The sequence below is a fragment of the Marmota flaviventris genome, chromosome 9 (genome assembly GCF_047511675.1).
Source record: "Marmota flaviventris isolate mMarFla1 chromosome 9, mMarFla1.hap1, whole genome shotgun sequence".
Classification (NCBI taxonomy): Eukaryota; Metazoa; Chordata; class Mammalia; order Rodentia; family Sciuridae; genus Marmota; species Marmota flaviventris.
In genome coordinates, this window is record NC_092506.1 from 62344842 (window position 1) to 62365088 (window position 20247).

Here is a 20247-nt window from a genome sequence, read left to right on the forward strand (position 1 = left end):
TTAATACCGTATATACACGTATGATTACACTAGTGGAGTGACCCTGAGCCATGTACAATCAGAGGAATGAGAAGTTGTGCTCCATTTGTGTACTATATATCAAAATGCATTCTACTATAAGATAAATACATAAATAAATAAATTTGAAAGGGAAAAAAAACATGGTGTGCATAAATAATGGACATGAGACCGAATGAATGGATCTTGAGAATGTTATGCTAAGTGAAGCAAAAGACAAATACTCTATGATTCCACCTATATGAGATATTTGGAGTAGTCAAGTTCAATAGAGTTGCAGGGTTTCAAGAGTTCTGGAGAGGGATGGTGGTGATGGTTTTAGAACAATATGAACTATTTTACCAACAGCAAAAAACTGTACCTTTTAAAATAGAAAAGATGGTAAGTTTTTTTTTTTTTTTTTTTTGTCCTTGTTGTTGTTTGTTTGTTTGTTTGTGGTACCAGGGATTGAATGCCCAGGGGCACTTAACCACTGAGCCACATCCCTAACCACCACCCCCTTTCTAAAAATATCTTTATTAGTTGTAGATGGACATGATACCTTTATTTTGCTTATTTTTATTTTTTAAAATGTGGTGCTGAGGATTGAACCCAGTGCCTCACGGGTGATAGGCAAGCGCTGTACCATTGAGCCAAAACCCCAGCTCTCCAGCCTTTTTTATTTTTTAATTTTGAGACAGAATTTTGCCAAGTTGCTAAGGCTGGTCTCAAACTTGTGATCTTCCTGCCTCAGTCTCCCAAGTTTCTGGCTTTACAAATGTGTGGCACCATGCCCAGCAAGATGGTAGAATTTATTATTTGTATGTTATTTTACACGTGTAAGCAGCTCTTCTCTCTCACTACTCCTTCCAGATAGAATCTTACCAAGTACCATTGATTTATGACTATTCTATCCACTCAGCTGCCACTTCAAAGACTCTTGCCTTGATTCCAACCACAGTCTCATCCAACTAGGATCAGAGTGCACTCCTCTAATTCCTTCTCTGTTCTGCAGCTCATTATTCCCTACTTAAACACTCCAATTTCCCAGACACTACAATTTCCCTAGTGTTGGCATATTAGATCACAAAGCTACCATTACAGACTATCATACACTGGTTGTCTTACACAACAGCTCTGGAGACTGAGAAGTCTAAGGTCAAGGTTCCGAAGTTGGGTTTCTGGTGTGTGTGGGTGGGTCTCTTCTTGGCTTGCCTTCTTCCTGTGTCTTCACACGGTGAGGAGAAAGAGTGATCTCTGGGTCTCTCTTCCTCCTCTTACAAGGACACTAACCCTGTGTTGGGGAATCCCACCTTCATGACCTCATCAAAATCGAATTACCTCCCAAAGGCTCCACCTCCAAACACCATCACCTGAGGGGGTAGGGATTTGATATATAAATTTGGGGAAACAAATTCAGTCCATAACATGTGGCCTCTACTTTCCTCATCTCCATCTTTCTCACTGCACCCCTGCAAGTCTGCAACCCAGCACAGCAACAGCTGGCAACCTCAAGGCTGCCCTGTTCTTGTCTTGTTTCTGAGCTTCTGCACGAGCTCTTCTCTGCCTAGAGTGACTCTCATCCACCTTCCTTCGCCTGTGTAACTTCTATTTGTCCTTCAGGTCTTCCCCCAAGAAGCTTCTGGCCTCTTAAACCAGGCTCAGTGTCCCTCACCTGAACACCCTCTCCTGGGTGCTTCATATGTACCTTCATTTGTAGCTTTTACCATTCTGTGGTAATTGGTGGTTTGTGGTTTGTCTTTCTGCTCAGCATCCTCCACCCTGAAGAGCTCCTGGAAGACAGGACAGGTCTTATTCACCTCTGCACCTAATGTAAAGGGCCACTTAGGATGTATACACATTGCATTTGTATAGCACTCTGCCGTTTTCAAAGTGCCCTGACACAAATTAAGTGGTATGCAGAAATACAATTGTATTTCCTTACTTAATATTAATTTCTCTTTAATAAAATATTTTGTTTTATTTGTTTGTTTTGCAGCAATAAGCATTGAACCCAGGGATGCTCTACCACTAAGCTACATCCCAGCCTTTGTAAAATTTATTTTTGAGGTGATGATCCTTCTGCCTCAATCTTCTAAGTAGCTGGTTCTACAGATGTGTGTCACTGTGCCTGGCTTTAATAAAATATTCTTTAATACCACGTGTGGTAGCACATGCCTGTAATCCCAGTGACTCAGTAGGCTGAGGCAGGAGGATGGCAAATTCAAAGCCAGTCTTAGCAACTTATAGAGGCCCTAAGCAACTTAGCAAAACCCTGTCTCAAAATAAAAAGGGCTGGGGATGTAGCTCAGTGGTTGTACTCAATTCCTAGTACAAATAATTAAATTAAATTGAAGATAAATCAAAATAACACCATTACTTACATGATTTCTGTTGTAACTGAGTCTGGGCTCAAATTATCTAATTTTTGCATGATATACTAGAAGAATTTGAGGAAAAGCAGACTTTTTTTGAATGACTTGGTTGGAAGTGGCATCTGTGATTTGGGGGAGTGTGGGGAGAACAGGTGCACAGAGACCAGGAGTCAGCCTTCTGGGGTAAGCCTCAGCTGGTAATCTGATCTTCTCATGAGTTCACATTCCTGGTTTCCTGGAACTGAGATCAGGACTAGAATGGGCATGTATGCTGTAGCATGGAAGAAATTTAGTTCTTACAATCACAGAATTAAAGAGCTTTGGGTTATCTGGTTCAACTTCCACCTTTAAGAGGTAGGGACAGAAATCTAATACTTTGTTCATGAAGCCTCAAACTTTATCAATCTTGTTTTCCTTTCTTCAAAAGACAGGACTTAGAGGTCACTAGATTCCTGATCCCAATCACATATCTCATGACTGTAATCCCGGTGATTCAGGAGGCTGAGGTAGGAAGATGGCAAGTTCCAGGCCAACCTAAACAAATTAGCAAAGCCCTAAGCAACTTAGTGAGACAGACTCTCAAAATGAAAAGGGCAGGGGATGTAGCTTGGTGGTAAAGCTCTCCTGGGCTCAATTCCCAGTACCAAAAAAAAAAAAAAATCTCTTAGAATTTATCTACCTCCCTCCCCTCTCACTATAATATCACCTGAATAAATGATGTATTAATATTGCTATATAGAGCCAGGCACAGTGGCGCACGCCTGTAATCCCAGTGGTTCCAGAGGCTGAGGCAGGAGGATTCCGAGTTCAAAACTACCCTCAGCAAAAATGAGGTGCTAAGCAATTCAGTGAGACCCTGTCTCTAAATAAAATACAAAATAGGGCTGGAGATGTGGCTCAGTGGTTGAGTGCCCTTGAATTCAATCCCAGGTACCCACTCCCACCAAATATTGCCCTATAGAAATTAATGGAAGACATGTTCCTGGCCCCTAGTAAGTTACAAATGGAGATTAGGAATTTAAGAATGATTTGCACACATCATATAAGTCAAAAGAAAGAAACTTATAAGTGGAAGTTTTATTTAAAGGTTAAATTAGACATTAAATCAAAATAATTTCTTTCTTTCCCTTTTGTTTGAGCTATTCAGTTTGTATATGTAGATGATCTCAAGTTACAATTTAATGTCAGGAAGTGCTGAGGCAGGATGGCGATTCACTTTTTCCTGATGTGGATGAGTCAGGTCAGGAAAGGAAGAAATGACACAGGAGCCCTCCTGTATTGCAGGGTGTTCTAGATCAACCCCCAGCACATGCTAGTGAGCTAGGGACTGTCATCAGCTTCTCTAGGAGGACTCTGAGGGGCAAGGATTCCCTGAGGGTAATTGTTAATAAGGTGGGTGTGGTAAGATCCAGACCCTCTTCTTACTGTCCTAGAGCCACAACATGCTCCTGAGAAACAAGAATGGCCACTGGCTCCGTGGGTCCCCATTATCAGTTTGAAAGATGTTCAGTCTTAAGCTTGAAAATAGGTCAAGCAGCTCGACTTCGCCTTTTGCAGATGGAGGAGCCAAACCCCTAGAAGGTAGATCAACTTGCCTGCAGTCAAAGGGACAGTGACAGAGTTAGATCTGGCTCCACCCTGACAAATAAAAACCCCGAAGGGAGAAAATTCTATCCGAGAAAGAGAAGGCAGAAAAGTGGCTGTTCTTATTCCCACACTGAAGGTCAGAATTACTTCACTGAATCACACTAATTTCCCAAAGACTCTGAATCCAGCTGCTTCAGACTCTAGGCCAGGCTCTCTTCTCCCCAAGCCCCACGCCCTTCAAGGTGCCTCACAGTGGGGCCAGGGAGCAGGGGTGCAGGGGAGTGGGGCTCCGGTCATCCACTGTCACTTGCAGCCCAGGTTCTTCTGGTCTTGCCACTAGACAACTGTGTTTTTCAAAAACTTCTTGGCAATTCCTCTCTTTTCCAAAAAAATCTTTCTCAAGGCATTGTCCTCATACTTAGGCCTGTAGGAGCTTTCGCTTTTATAAAGTGGATTCGTGCCCAGCTTCTTTCTCATTGTTCTTCCTAACACCCCGGTGAGGTAGGCGGGGAAGAGATTATTACCTATTTTATAGAAGTGGACTGAGGCGCCCCCTTGATTCTCCTGTGTTCTCTGGGAGGACAGATTTCCAGGCCTCAGCCTCAGGTTGGCCCTGCGGGGCTCCTGCGGCACAGGTTTGAGTTTTCCCTTCTGTTTCTCACATTTCTTGGAATCCCAGTGGATTCTCCTTGGTGGACTCATTAGGACCAGTAGGCAGATGATCCCTGTGTGACTGTGGAGGCTGCAGTCTCAGCTTTGGGTTGCATCAGTGGTGTCCCTTGAGGCTCCTCAGCTGACTTTCATGTGTACTCCTTCCCACTCTGGTGGCCTTTCTGTTATAAGTCATCATCTAATCCAATTTATCTGGGTATGCAAGTGTGCAAACTTCCCTTTTATCCAGAGGGATCTGTTTACTCTTGCCTAAATATTAGGCATCCAACCTAATGGGTTTCAAAATTAATATAATTTATTTTCCATTAAGTCAGTGCAAAACAAGGGTGTTTTTAGACGAAGCACTGAAGACCAAAATCCTTCCTCTTCTTTCAGTTCTGTTTCTTGAATCAGCAACAAGTACGCAGTTCTGTAAACATGTGTGGGCCTGGGTCCACTGCTTTATTTCATCCTTAACTGGCCTCATGCAAGGTAAGTACCAAGTAGCCTTCTTGTCTTGCTCAAAATGGAGATTCCCTCAACATCTGGACTTTCATCAAGGCCCGTTTCAGCTGCTCATAGGTTACAAACATCATCACGTTCCAGGATCCCAAACGCAAGAAGGAGGGGGTGAATCTGATGAAAAAAAGAACCACAGCATTAGGAGGAGGGGACTGTGAGCTCTCCTGTGTCCTCACTGGCATGGAATTGTGCCAAAGGACCTTGACTGTTGTCTCAAGCATTTTCTGAGATCCATTCCATTTTTTCTTCTCTGCCGAGAGGCTTCAAACAAAAGCTAGAGTCAGGAGAGGAAAGAAAACTAACATTTTGAGCCAGGTTATCATGTCAGGCACTCGATTCTCACAACAATTCTGTATGGTTACTATGTTTGTCATCAGGTTTCTGTTTTAGAAACTGCGGCCCAGGGGAGGCCTCAACCAAAGCCACACAGCTAGTAAATACCAGATATAAGGTTCAAATGAGCCATGTGACCTGACTCCACCCTGCTGCTGGGGGTTCCTGGGCTCATTTATACCCTGATCTCTTGCCCCTGAGGAGGGTCCCACCAGGACAGTGAGAAGCTGGGGCAGTGCAGGTGAGACCTGCAGGGCACCAAACTGAGCTCAGCTCTGGAGAGCCTGCCTGTGCTGTGGTGGCAGAGGGGAGACAGTCCCCACCTCAACTGTGCCCCATGGGTTCAGGGGGCAGCCGACAGCTGGCCCCTGCCCTCTTCTCAGCCTCTATCCCATAGTGTCCACTCCCACCCCAGGCCTTTTTGCTGCTCCCAGACTCAGCTAGTTAGAGTCTCCTGACGATGCTGGGCCTCCTCACTCCCCTGCCTTTGTCCATTTTGCTCGCTCTGTTTGGACTGTCCCCTACTCTCTTGCTTTCTGGCTGGTTGCTTGTCACTCTCAGCCTGAGTACCTTAACCACATGAGGATCCTAGATCCTCATGGGGACTATAGCATTGTGGCAATATGTGTGAACTTGAGTCAGGCTCCACCATTTTCTGGCTCTACAAACTTGGACAAGATGACTTAATTTTTCTGAGCCTGTTTCTTTATCTTTAAAATGAGAAAAATAATCCCAGTTACTTGGAAGGCTACGATAGGAGGATTACAAGTTCAAGGCCAGTCTTGGCAATTTAGCAAGACCTTGTCTCAAAAAAAAAAAAAAAAAAAAGTTAAAAAGGACTCGGGAGGGGGCTGGAGCTAAGTAGTAGAGCATCCCTGGGGTTCAATCTCCAGTACTGAGAAGGAAATGAGGAAAATCACAGTATTTACCTTATAGGGTGTTGTAAGCATTGACTAATGTCACCTACTTGTTTGCTGCTCTTTGAGGGATGCATAGCACAGGGCCTGGTACACACAAGATGTTCAATAAATTTTTGGCAAGTGGAAGAATAAACTGAGACAAGTGGCTATCAATTAAGGTTTTACAAATGGGGCACTTAGCAGAACACTCTCCCACAACTGACACCCTCCAGTTGCTTCTGTTTGCTTGTTGGGTCTAAACTAACTATCTGCTGATGGCTTCAGTGGTGGAGGTGAGAGGGCCTAGCTAAGAGCTACCATTGGGAGACACAATAGCATGCTGGGTGTGGTGTCGGGCAGAGTGGGTTTGAGCCAGGGCTCTGCCATTTTAACTTTTGCTCTCCGACAAGTTACTTTTCTGAGACATACTCTCTTCCTCGGTTAGTGTGGGTCTGCTACATAGTTAGGGGGTTGTTGAGAAAATGTAGGGGGCTTAGCTATCAGGATGATGGTTAAAATCACATTATTGAGCATTTGCTTTGTATAGGGACTCTGGGAGATGAAAGACAGATAGGCCACCGGTCCTTAGCTCTAAGAACCTTGCACTCCAGTGTAAGGAGTACTTTAACCTTACCAACACTCCACTACAAGGCAGGAGGTGATGAAGATAGAATCAAATGTTAATGCCAAAGTTCTCAGGGAGAAAGGAAAACTTATACATGAGAATGTTAGGGGGGTGGGGACATTTGAATTAGTCTAAAAGGATGGCTAGGAGTAAGAGCATTCAGATGGTGAGGGAAAGGCTCCTCGCTGAGGGAACAGTAAATGCAAAGGCACAGAAACGTAGTGTTGGCACAGTGAGTATGGCGCCTCTGCTGACACGAGTGTGGGGATGAGCAGTCAGGGTGACAAGCTGCCGAAAGGTTTGGGAATTACAAACCACCTCTTCCTCTAGTATTTTAACCTATCTTTATACTCCTTTTTCTCAAAAAGGCTTCCCTAACTCTCCAAATCAGGTTTGGTTCACTTTTTTTTTTTAAACTCCCATAATTTAAAAAAATTTTTTTTTAAAGTTGTATGTAGACACAATGCCTTTATTTACTTATTTTTTTATGTGGGGTTTAGGATCGAACCCAGTGCCTCAGATGTGCTGGGCAAGTGCTCCACCACTGAGCTACAGCTCTAGCCCTTAACTCCCATAATTCTTGACACTTCTCCTTTGTGGCATTGACATCTGTTCTGTTCACTGCATCTCCTGATAGACTGGCAGGCACGTTAGACAACATGGAAGACTAACTTCTCTGGGAGGGGGTGCTGGAGGCAGGGGGGAGGCTTACCCCTTGTAGAAGGCTGTGGGTCCCTCGTGGACCACCAACTTTAGCATACAGTCCAGTGGGCTGCGGTACTGGCCTGGGGGTGAGTTCATATACCGCGTCTTCACCACATCCACTGGGGAGGCTACCACTGTGGCACAGAAGCCAGCTCCAAAGGCAGAGACAAAGTGGCAGGGGAAGTTGTCTGTAGAAGGGGAGGAAGAGCAAATATCAAGGAGTGAGTGCACCACGTGCATTCATCATCTGTGATTCAACTTTGACTCCTTGAGCACAGGAAAGTACTGTCTCTCTCTTTCATAGTACCAGGTCTGATCTCTCATTAAGTCCTAGCAAATCAGAAATGGGTGTCCCTGGTTAATAAGGTCACGCAGCCCAATACTCTATTGGAGGAAATGGAAGTCAAAGTGAGAAACCTTTTTTCAGACACACAGTAAGAGATGGTGCCTGGAGCCCAGGGCTCTGGCCTGTGGCCCAGGCCTCTTTCCTACTTGTCAAAGTCCTGAACTGGGCATTGCTCTTCTCTCTGCTCCTTTTAAAGCTCAGTTGCCTGTGGGTGATGCCAACTCCAGGGCCTCACCAGTGAGCAGGCGAGAGTCCAGAAGTTTCTCCTTGATGATGTCATAAGTCACCATCTCAGCACAGTTGACGATGGCATTCCTTGTGATGTTGGGCCAAGTTCCTGTGAAGAAGGTAGCAGGAGCTGTTGAATGGGGAATGGTGAATTGGATGTCCTGGCTGTAGGACCACAGTGGTGCCCCACTGCCATGATCTCAGCTAGGAGGACCTCCCCACAACACACACCAATCCAAGCAGATCCCATTCTTCTTTCTAGAGTTAACAACTCTCAGATCTTCCTTAGAGAAAGAAAACAGAGGGGCCCACTTGTGTTCATTTGGCTATGTTTTGGAGGATAATCTCCAATAGTTGTCAAAATTAAAATGCACCCCCTGACACCAGGTGTAGCCAGAAAAAGAAGTCATATTTGGAAGAGCAAATCTGGGTTCTTGGGACAGTGACAGAATGTAGCATTAATAGGACTCTAGAAGAGTAGTTTCACTGGGGTGGGGGGCGGTCAGGCTTGGGGATGGAAGGGCACCCAGAAATGGAGTGCAAGCCAGTACTGTGACCCAGGCACCCTACCCTTAAACTACACAGGACAACTGTTTCTTCTGTAAGGATTCACACATCTGGCCCAGATGTGGGAGAGTCTAGCATTTGTTCAGGTGGCACCGGTGTAGATATATAGGAACACTCAAGTCTTTGTTCCCAAGGAAGTCCCCTCCTCTCTGGGTCTCACTGCACCCCACTCCTCTCAATAGGGCTCCTCCATTGCCTGGTTTTGCTCTGTGTCCTGCAGAAGGCCCTGCCCTTCCATCTCCACACCCTTGGAGCCTCCTCAGTCTTTGAAGCCCTCTTAGGTGCCAGTTTCTCTCTGGAGCCAGCCTGGTCTCTCCCACCTCTGGCAGGGCACCTGGCACATCTTATTTGAGGTGTAGACTGCTTGACCTGTCTTATCTCTTCTGCACCAGAGTGAGGACGTGTCACATTCATTTCTAGCTCCCTGACAGAAGGTGAAGGATTGGTAAATTGAACAGAATCTGAGGCAAGTGTGGGAGGTTTCTTTGTTGGGGACGTTCATATGGAGTTAGTGGAATATGCCATGCTGGGTCCCCTGTCCCCGGGAGCCTACCTTTCCACAGGCCCCTGAACCCTTCCTCCCTGGCGATGGTTCTGTAGGCATCCATAGTTCCGCTGTATTTCCTGTGGCTCCCGGGCCCCAGGCGCACGCTGGCCTGAAAACGGACCTTCACCACATCGGTGGGCTGGGCACAAGTCACTGCCATGGCCCCCGTGGTGCAGCCCGCCAAAATCCTGATGGCGATGTTGGAATCTGGGGAAGAGCAGAGGGAGTGGGCCAGAGCTGCACGCTGAAATTCCCTCTCCCCAGCCCGCTCTCCCGGGGTCGCCCTGTGCTGCTGGCCCTCTTCCTCCATGGAAGGACTGGAGTCCTTGTGTCCCTGTCACGTCAGAGCCTCCTTTCCCGCATCTGTTACCAGTTTCCCTAGGCCGGGCTCTGCCTCTGCTCTGGCCTGGCAGGGTGTGCTGACCCACGTGCGAGCTGCGCCTGACATGACCCTTGGCGTCCACAGGGTAGCGGACACTCACTGTCCGCTCCTTTGGGGGTGTAGAACTGCTTGACAGAGTCATAGAGGCCGATGCGGATGGAGGCGAAGCTCATCTGGCGGTGCAGGCCGGCCACCAGCCCGTTGTAGGGGCTTCGGGGGCCCTCGGTGCGCACCATGGTCAAGATGGTGCCCAGCACGCCGCGGTACTGCACGCTCTGTGCCGCCGGGTTCTCTCCCTGGATCTGAGGGACAACCATGGGGACCCGAGTTGTTGGGTGGGTTCCCAGAAAGTGCTGTGTGCACAGAGGCCCCGCCTGGGCTGGACCTGCCTGACTGGACCTTGAGGACAAGCATGACCATCACCTCACAGTGAAAAGAACTGAGGTTTGTGCAGCATTTTACGGTTCACAAAGGAGGGGTGTGGCGTTTGAGCCTCAGAACAAATTAGAGGGGCAGATATTTTTCACATTTTAATAAACTAATTAATTAATTAATATATTATTATTATTATTTTTTGGTACTGGTTTACCCAGGGGTGCTTTACCACTGAGCTTCATCTTCACCCTTTTAAAATTTTTAACTTTGAAACAGGGCCTTGCAAAGTTGCTGATGCTGGCTTTTAACTTAGGATACTCCTGCCTCAGTTTCCTGAGTGGCTAGGATTATAGGCATCCACCTGGATTGTTTTCCTTATTTTATAAATGGTTAGTGGCTTGCCCAAGGTCACAGTTAATGCCTTAACTTTACCTCACACATTTTGGTTTACAAATCAGGGAAGGAACCTGCCACATCATGCCAAGGCATTTAGATATTTTTTTTTTGTCCTGGGTAATGAGTGTAGTCCCCACTCCTCCCCTGCCCTGAGCGAGGAAGTGTGTATTGACAGATTGCCAAGGTGCTGTGGAGGGTGACTAACCCTTCCTTTGATGTGAACAATTACCCTTGGCCAAAGGGTACCTACCTGCAGGCGGACCTTGGCTGTATCCAGTGGAAAGGTGAGGAGGTCTGCGAAACAGGCCGCAGTGCCCGCCCCCAGGCACTTCACAGCGGTGGTGGGAGGCACTTCTGAAGGCTTCAGTCCAACCATCCTCTCAGTAAGATTGACCCTGTCCCTCCAGAGCCCAGTGATGTCCAAAGAGAGAGGTCAATTGGTAGCTCTGGGCTTAGTGCAGGGAGAAGGCTGCAGGAGGAGGCCAGGGGAGGTGGATGGAGCCAGGGTTGCCTGACCCTGCCCCATCTCCAGGTACCCTGCAGCCGGAAGGAGCTTTAGAAAGTGAGAAGCCTGGGCATTGCCACACTTAAGTTGTCTGAGTTTAGCCTATAAAAACAGGTCACTTTCCCATCCTTCATATCTTGCAATCCTCACCCTGTCCCCTCAGCACCAGGGAGCAGGCTGGTGGTGCTATCTTCATTGTATGGATGAGGAAACAGGCTCTGACAGGGACCAGGCCTGGCCCTGACTCCACACACACCTTGTTCTCCCCAGCATGCAGCTGCTTCCTATGACAGGCTGTTTGGTGATCCTGCTCCCTGAGGTGTCTCACCACTTGAGATCTTTCTCTCCTTAACAACTGGAGCCAACACTCCTCATGACTGAATGAAACTGTCATTCATTTTGGATAAAGATATCTTTTACACAAGGATGCCTTAATATACTCATACATAAAGTAAATAAAACTCTTTTCAGTTGTGGTTCCCTTTCTGTGACTAGAGACATTCCTTCCTAACACTGATGGATTCCTGGACTGATGCTGTTGGTGGAGCTGGGGGAAGAGTGGGCCCTGACTGATTAGCTGCTGCATCCTGCAGTCAGCTCTGAGGGAGATGGGCTAATGCGGCGCCTTCCATGAATGTTTGTGGCAGTCCCAGCTGCTCTGTCTGGCTTGGCACATGCCCCCTTTTTCCTTACTTCACTGAGGAGCATCTCAGACAGGGGAGGATCAATCTTGGACCAAGGGAATGTGCTGTCTTCTCTTGTCCTGCTAGAGCCCATGTACACCTCTAGTTCACGTACATATATGCTGACACTGGTGTGCACTTGTGCCTGCACCCTATTACCAGTGGTTAACAAGGACACTTTTGCATGTGAAGGTCTATGTATAGCCTTGGTGACACTGAGAAACTGGCACACCATCATAGGCAGTCCTGTGTTCTTGTAATCTGAATATTTGTACAATCAGGTCTTTGGTGAGGATGCCGTCTCTTGGCAGGTCATGCCCACGAGCACCCTGACTCACACACACTGCTGGTGTGCTGAGGTCCTGAACCTTTAGTGACCCCACGCCTGGAGCCAGAGCCAGTCCCACAGAATTGTGAAGTGGGCAGAGTGTGCACACCTTCCCTACAGGGCAATAGAATTCTGGGCCTGTGACCAGAAAATTTGGGGTCTGGTCCTGTCTTCAAGACTTACTAATGAGTGACATGATCTTAGGTACACATTTAACCACTCTTGGGCAAATGGGAATATGGATTACCCCAGCCATCTGTAGTGAATTGGGTGCCCAAAGATAGAGGATAAGCCTTTAATCCCAGTGGCTCCAGAGGCTGAGGTAGGAGGATTGAAAATTCAAAGCAAGCCTCAGCAATTTAGTGAGGCCCTAAGCAACTCAGTGAGACTCTGTCTCTAAATACAAAATAGGGCGGGGATATGGCTCAGTGATTGAGTGTCCCTGAGTTCAATACTTGGTACCCTCTCCCCCACCCCAAATAGGGGTTAAGCTAGTGACTCTTAAGCCTTCTTTCAGGACTGCCATCTACAACCTTCTTCTCTCTGTTGCCTCCTCAAGCCACACATTCCATTCAGGCACCATGAACTAATGCTTGCTACACCTCTCTTTGGAAAAGCCTTTTTTTAATTTTAATATTTAAATTTTTTTTTTTTTTAGTTTTAGATAGACACAATACTCTTATTTTATTTATTTATTTTTATGTGATGCAAAGGCTCGAACCCAGTGCCTCACACGTGCCAGACAAGTGCTCTACCACTGAGCTACAATCCCAGCCTCTGAAAAGCCTGTTCTTTGGAAGGAAATGATCTGCTAATTCATACTAATATATAAATGAAAATTTCATGAAAAAAACATTTTGCTGTGCTGGGGATGAAATGCAGGGTTTGTACGTGCTAGGCAAGAGCTCTACCACTGAGCTATACCCTGGCCCAGAACCCAGATCAGATATTTCTTGGCCACCATGCTAGGCAATAGCAAAAAAAAAAAAAAAAAAAAAGACATGGAATAAATTGGGTTTGGCCCTTGCCCTCAAGGAGTTCCTATTCTCATAAGGAAGGTGAAAAGGTGTAGAGTTACTTAAAGAGAGTAAAGGAGGTGGGATAAGATGGGGGGTATGGGCTGAGGCTGGGACTCACTAGCTACTGGATCCCCATCTGGAAGCCTGCAATAGTGTGGCTTTAAGAAGTCTTTCCCTGAAGAAAGGATGCTTTTATTTGATTCTTCCCAGTATGGATTTGCACTTACATTTTTATTTTTTAAGCTTTTAAAATTGGGATATAAATCTCACTGATGAGTCCAATTTACAATGATCATATGCATTTTTTAATGTTTATTTTTTAGTTTTAGGGGAGCACTATATCTTTATTTTACATCTATGTGGTGCTGAGGATCGAACCTAGTGCCTCATGCATGCTAGGTACGCACTCTGCCACTAAGCCACAACCCCAGCCCTGATTGTGTGCATTTTGAGGGGTCTTAAACTATGAGGGGAATTATGCACCTGTGCATGTGGTAGAGTGCTTCTTGTCTTTTCTTAAGGCATTTAAAGCCCTCTGCAGTTACTGAATGATGTGCAAAATAACCTGTGAGAATGGCAGTGTCAGACGTGGAGCCTGGTGAGGAAGGTCATTGAGCACCCCATTGCCCCAGTTGGCAGAGAAGAGAATGGGCCAGCGCAGCTGAGATCTGTGTGGTGGGACAGTCAGGCCTTAGCCTCTCCTGGGCTCACCCCTAAGTCTGTCTTCCTGATGCCTGATTTGCCACCCAAGAAGAGCCCAGGAAGGGCTTTGTGGGGTGACACAGGGACTCAGGGTGAACTTGGCTGAGGAGACAGTATTGTAGGCATGCTGGAAGAAATACTCTCTGCCTGTGCCTTCCCCACTGCCCTGTGCCCTACAGAAAGCCAGCCAGGCCCCTGGGCTCCTTCCCAGCAGGGAGGCTGGGACTGGAATGTACCGTGGGAGCAGCTGGCTCTCTCCATGGCATCCTGGTGGCCTCTTTCCCCGACGAGCCCTGGCATTTCCCCTGCCCTCTCCTCTGAAGTGAGCTGGGCTGCAGGGGCCTTGGCATCATGAATCAGGCTGACTCTCAGAGTAGGGGAGACCCTTGGGGGCTGTGTTCTCTATTGTCTCCTGCTGGCTAAGTATCCTTTCTATAAAACATTTGGGAACCATTCAGGTGCTAATAAAAGAACACTACACATTGTTTTTGTTCTACTTTCATATTTCAAACTGACCTGCCTGCCTGGTGCCACACAGTGAGCAGAGGTGGGATTCCCATCAGGGGTGTGTAAGTTCAGGACATCCTCTGCCCAAGGCCATTTGATGTGGAGGATCTGTGCTGGGTCAGGACCTGCAGGGGGCACTTCATGGGTTTTGTCTCCTGCTGAGGCTGGGCCTATCTCTCTGGGGAGCCTACTCTCCCCTGGCCATCAGGCATGTCTTCCTTTCTGAATCCATTTTGTATCCAGCTGTCTCTGACCCCTGATTCCACACTTTTATTTATTTATTTATTTTGGTAGTGGGTACTGAATCCAGGGGAGCTTTAGCCCCAGAACTTTGTATTTTTTTGAGGCAGGATCTATATTGTTCAAGTTGGCTTTGAACTTCCAATTCTTTTGCCTCAGCCTCCTAGTTGCTGGATTTCAGGTGCCAGCATGCCTGGCACCCCACACTTTCTTGAGAAGGGGTGCCCCACCAACAGGTGCAGGATCTACTGTCTACTTCTCCATACCGTTAAGTGCTTCTGAAGGCACTCAGAGAAACCAGGAGTTTGAGCCCACGTGCTAAAGTGAGGAAAGGGCAAATGAGATCAGAGATGCCCCTGGGGATGGATAGAAGAGGGCTTCAAAAGCCTGAGTTAATCTAGTGGACAGCAGGGAATGGCTGGTGGTTCTCAGGGAGGGAATGACACTGTCAGACCTGTGTTAGAGGATGCTGGTGCAGCTGTCAAGAATGGGCTGGAAGGGAGGCTCAGGCACCAGTGAGGAGGTTGTTGGAATGTTGCTAGCAAGACGAGCTAAAATCTGAACTTGGTCAAGAGCAACATCCAGAGGTGAAACTGGAGCCTATTCCAGGGCAGTCTTGAGCCATCCACAGGAAACAGAATGGATGGGCACAGACTCAGGTCAAAAGCCACATGTGCACAGTGGCACAGTAGTGCGTGCCCGTAATCCCAGCGATTTGGCAGGCTGAGGCAGGAGGATGGCCAACTCAGGGCCAGCCTGGGCAGCATAGTGATATTCTCTCTCAAAAAAAAAAAAACCAAAAAAAAAAAAAAATATATATATATATATATATAGATAGATAGATAGATAGAGAGAGAGAGAGAGGGGGGGGGCTAGGGATGTATTTCCATGGTAGAGACCCTCTAAATTCAATCCCCAGTACTGAGAAGAAAACAAAAGCCACATGAGAGTGGGTGGGGAAGGTGACAACGGCAGGGAAAGGTAGGGGCTGCCCTGAGGCCAGGGGTCCCTGACCTCTTTCCACCTGCTCTCCACCCTCCTGAACTGTTACTTGAAGAGCTCTGGAAGCCAGCAGACTTTTGCTGTTGTCTGGAAGAGGAAGTCGAGATTAGAATCCTTGTTCCAGAAGCTTTCTTGGGTAACCTGAGGATGGGATGTCTTATCTGCGGGGCCCATTAAACTTTGCTGAGTGCTTTCTGCACCTGGCACTGGGCTGAGGGCTTTGTAGACATTAATTTGACCCCTTTATAACATGTACAGGTAAGGTAGCCCTGCTTTGAAGGCTTTAGCTGAAGTGATGGAGCTGAGATTGGTACCTAGTCCTGTCACACAACCAGTGCCTTTTGCTCCTCCCAGAGTCTTAGACTTCAGGGGGGAGCTCAGGATCTCTTGAACTACTTGTTTACAGAGCAGATTCTCAGTCCTAGGCCCTAGGGGTCCTGATTCAGGTCTCAGGTGAGACCCAGGAATCTGCAATATACACAATTTTTCCCCTGGTAGCTCTGAAGCAGGGGGCAGATGACCCTTTCTAAGATGTCCATCCATATTGCCTCTCCAGCCCCACTGTCCCTGACAAACCCTCCACAGCATCCCCACTGAGGAAGCCATTTGAGCAGTGACCATGGGCTCCATAAACCTCTGACAGGTGACTTAGCCTGGGCCTCATCATTATCATCATTACTCAGGAAAAGGGTCCAGGACCCTCATGGGGAGAGAGGGCTTTATGCTCAGGGGAATCCTGGAGATTTGGAGCCAAAGTTCTGAGAAAGTAATTTCATATCTGCGGGGATTTTCATAATTCCACCAGAGGCAGCCAGCAGGGTAAGGGTGAGTCCTGGGTGAGTGGCACGAGTGTGCGGTTATGGTGTGGGGTTTGAGGACTTTCCCAGGGCTGCAGTTCCCTCCTCTTGACAAGGTGGGGCCTGGACTGAATTTCTCTCAGTTTATCATGGTTCCTAGCTGCCTCTGAAAACCTCCATGGAAGGGAGAACAGGCAGAAGGGGAGGGACAGGGGTAAGTGGGAGAGGGGAATTTGTCTTACCTGTAAGCCCAGCCAGGGCAGGGGCAGCTCAGTAGATCCCTAGGGCTCCATCCCAGGGGGTGGCAGGAGGAATCCGATGGCTCCTCCTGGCCATTCACTGTTGTTCTGCTGCTTCTGGCTTGGCACAGGTCTTATACACCAGCTGACCTGAAACCTAATCCTAGAGAGGTTGGTTGACAGTCTGATCACTTGACTAGAGGCGGGCTGGAGAGGGGCAGGCAGGGGAGGGGGTCAGGGAGTTCCAGGTCTGGTTCAGCTCCCTTGACTTGGGGCCCTTTCATTCCTTCAAGTTGTGAAGAGCTACCTCAGTGATAGGTGTATGTGGGGTGTCACCTTTGAGAGTCTAAATATCAAGGTCCCCCCAAATAGACTGGCAGGGCTCTCAGAGCCTCCTCTTAATATTAGCAATGAAGCTATCATCTTAGTGCCAGCTATGTGCTAGATATTTTATACACATTATTTCTACTTTTTATACTGCTGTGAGGTAGGTACTATTAGGAGTCCAATTTTTTTAAAATAACAGATTTAGGCCTGGGGTTGTAGCTGAGTGGAAGAGCACTTGCCTGGCATGTGTGAGGCACTGGGTTCGATCCTCAGCACCACATAAAAAATAAATAAATAAAGGTATAAAATCTCTTCACATTAACACATGATTAAAAAAAATAACAGATTTACTGGGATATAATATACATACTTTGCAATTAATTTCTTCTAAAAACCATTCTTCAAATGGTTTTTAGCACAGAGTTGTGCAACCATAGCCACAATCTATTTTAGAACATTTCCATCATCCCTCAAAAAAACTTTCGTTCACCTCAGCAGTCACATCCCTTCGCCCTTCCCCAGCTCCAGGCAGCTATTAACCTACTTTTGGTCACTATAGTTTTCCTGTCCTTGACATTTCACATAAGTAGAATCGTACAGGATGTGCTCCTTTGTGATTGGCTTCCTTCACTTAGCATAGGAGTGTTTTCAAAGCTCACTCATCAATACTTCATTCTTTTTGATTACTGAGGACTCTCTTTTTAAATATGGGACCATGTTAAGCTGTCCAGTTCAAGGCTGGTCTTGAATTCCTGAGCTTGAGCTATCCTCTTGCCTCAGCCTCTTCAGTAGCTGGGACTACAGGTGCACAGATGGTGCCCAACTGTTTTAAACCATGCAGGATACTGAACTAAGGCCTTATACTTGCAAGAAGCTACATCCCAAGCCCAAGATCCTCATATTTTAATGCTTATTTTATAGAGGAGAAAACCAAGTCTCAGGGAGGACAATGACTCATCAAGATCTATGGCTAGTACAAGAAAGTAAGGCCTGACCTCAGCCTGTAGACTGTAATGTTTTGGGCCTATCCACTGTGACCCTTGTTCTCTGTGACACTTGGAAGCTTCAGCATGGACTGGCTGGGGACAGAGGGAGCTGGGGCAGGGAGGGAAGGGTTCTTACAGTAGTTACTGTGGACTCTTCCTATAGACACTGAGAATAAGGATTGGGCATTAGCTGAACTTGGGCCTCAGATGACAGAGGGAGGAGAGGAGGGAGACATAGAGGAGAAGTGATGGGAGGGGAGGAGAGGGAGAATGCAGGGAAGGAGAAGGAGTTAACTAGGTGAGGCTGAGGAGCAGGCAGAGGCCATTTCTGGACTTGGGCACAGAGCCATGATCACTGGGCAGGTGGTCAGAAGGTTAACAATGCAAAGCTTGGGCTGCACCTGTCCTTTTCCTTGGATCTGTCTCCACCCTTAATGACAGCAGAACAGGCAGGTGCCTCAGTGGTATAAGGGAAGGGGCTGCTGGGACTGCTGAGATTGGGCGGGCTGAGGGAAGTAGGTTCTGAGTGAGCTCTGCCTGGAAACTCTAGCCTAGAGGTGGTGGGGGATGAGAGGGGACACATGATGGGGAGACAAGTTGGAATCAAACAAGGGAACAGAAGGCTCTGGAGAAAATGAGAGAGAGGGAGGGAGGGCTCGGCTTATTCTGGCCTGGAAGATTCCTGAGGGCAGGTCTGTCCACCTGGGCTCCTTGTATCCAGAGTCCAGCCCTTGTAGAAGTTCCAAGGTTGGCGCTTTGGGCTGGGATATAATCAGCCTCTGAATGATCAGAAACACCTATTTTTAGGTGTCTGTGGATGAGGTGCTCAAAAGCAAGTTGGCGAGACTCTAGTTGGTTCTGTTGGTGGGGACAAAAATATCCAGAATCCATGCTGCCTGACTCCAAGTCATGTTGCCTCAAGGAGCTATCACTGGGAAATGTATCCAACTTCTGGGGATGAGATATTGGTAAATAACATGTTCTGTGAGCATAAAAGGTGGGTCTCAGTTGCATAGGGTGTTTCTGTGTTCACTGAGGCTACTCTCAGCCTGGGCAGGAGTGGCCCATGTCCTCCTGTGGCCTTATCCTCACTTGACTTATCAGGTTATTTAAAGGAGCAGGATTTGGAAGGAATACTTTACCTGAAGCTTTACCCCTTAGACTCTGGAGGTTTCTTGTACCCCAAGGGAGGTGAAGCCCTGGACCTTGGAATCTTTGGGCTGGCCTGGGAGGGAGATCAGCTTCTATGGCACTGGGGAGGGGGCACACTGGTAAGCTGAAGCTCACAGAGCCAGGATAAACAGCGGTGGGGCAGGCCAGGCCCAGGGCAGTAAAGGGAGCCCAGCTGCCGCCCCCCGGCTCCTGCCTCATTTGCACCCTCTGTGGCCCAACCTGCTGTGCTCTGCTCCTCAGTTATTGGTGAGCTTGTTCCTACTAGTTGGCTCCAGGAGCTTCAGAAGCAGGGGTGAAGCTGACATTTCCTAAACTTCCAACCTGTGCCAACTGCAGGCCAAGCACTTTTACAAAATGTCGTCTCATGTGATCTTCACCACGACCCCATGAAGCCAGGGTTCTTACAGTATCTGTGCTTTACAGATGAGCTTGGAGGCACAGCAAAGCCAGACTGCTCTCCTTTGTCCCCAGTTGCTCAGGGCCCAAAGTGCCTTCCTGGTTCTCTCTGCAGCTGTCCATGGCCTGACCAATTCTCTGGGCTCACCCCAGACCTGCCTCTTCTAGGAAGCCTTCCCTGCCTGCTGTAGCCTCTATGCTTTCTTCCTCCACCCCCAGGTTCCCCGAATTCAGAGAACTTACTGGCTGTACCCTGTTTTGGTCACTGAGCCTTGTAACACTTCTGGGATTATCTTATGTGGTGATTCACTTCCTAGCTACATAAATAGAGGCAAAACTTTGTTGGGCTTCACTTTAGAAGGGGCATCAAAATATGCAGGTTATAGGGTTGTTCCGAGGACTGGAGTGAAATGACATGAGCTTGGGGGTGAAGAGCAGGGCCCTCCATGGAAATCCCCTCCCAGCCTTGTGGCTCAGCCACACTGTACACGCTGTACATCTGTGCCCCTTCCTATCCTCCCACAGAGACTTGTCTACAGTAGCTGCTCAACTGGCTGTGGTCTGTCCAAGCTGCCCAGCCCAGAGATCATGTTCTCTGGGTCATGTTCCAGGAGACCCTCCCACTTTACTGACAGATTTCAAGAACCAGCAAAGGGAAAGAAATAGGGGGTGGTGGGTGTGTGGGAAGAGGGGAGAAGAACCAGTAAAGGAAATACTGATGTCACTCTAATCTGGACCAGTCTGATATTTGGGGGAGCTTAGAAGTCTCATGGTGACCATGGTCCCCTGTTCTGGATGAGCTTCTCTG

The 20247-nt window shown here is 47.6% G+C and overlaps 1 protein-coding gene across 4 annotated transcripts; it reads right to left on the reverse strand.

Annotated features, from left to right (window-relative positions):
- Window positions 1-3415: 3415 nt before the first annotated feature.
- Ucp3 (uncoupling protein 3) lies at window positions 3416-16696 on the reverse strand. 4 transcript variants are annotated; one of them, XM_027942675.2, is made up of 7 exons: window positions 16561-16696; window positions 10786-11004; window positions 9865-10066; window positions 9389-9589; window positions 8276-8377; window positions 7702-7882; window positions 3416-5246 (listed from the first exon to the last, which is right to left on the reverse strand). In XM_027942675.2, exons 2-7 carry the CDS (start codon window positions 10909-10911, stop codon window positions 5132-5134), a joined length of 927 nt encoding a protein of 308 aa, XP_027798476.1. In that variant the 5' UTR covers window positions 10912-11004; window positions 16561-16696; the 3' UTR covers window positions 3416-5131. The 4 variants fall into 4 exon arrangements, with proteins under 4 accessions (XP_027798476.1, XP_071472577.1, XP_071472579.1 ...); XM_071616476.1 differs by having other exon boundaries at window positions 10786-11072; XM_071616478.1 differs by having other exon boundaries at window positions 10786-11088.
- Between the last annotated feature and the right edge of the window lie 3551 nt (window positions 16697-20247).

Excerpts from the sequence above, each read along its gene's own strand:
- Ucp3 (XM_027942675.2), bottom strand. The coding sequence starts at position 10,911 with ATGGTTGGACTGAAGCCTTCAGAAGTGCCTCCCACCACCGCTGTGAAG. Across the intron at positions 8,378-9,388 it reads GTTCAGGGGCCTGTGGAAAG|GAACTTGGCCCAACATCACA; the intron begins GTAGGCTCCCGG and ends CCTTCTTCACAG. Across the intron at positions 5,247-7,701 it reads CCCACAGCCTTCTACAAGGG|ATTCACCCCCTCCTTCTTGC; the intron begins GTAAGCCTCCCC and ends TTTTTTCATCAG.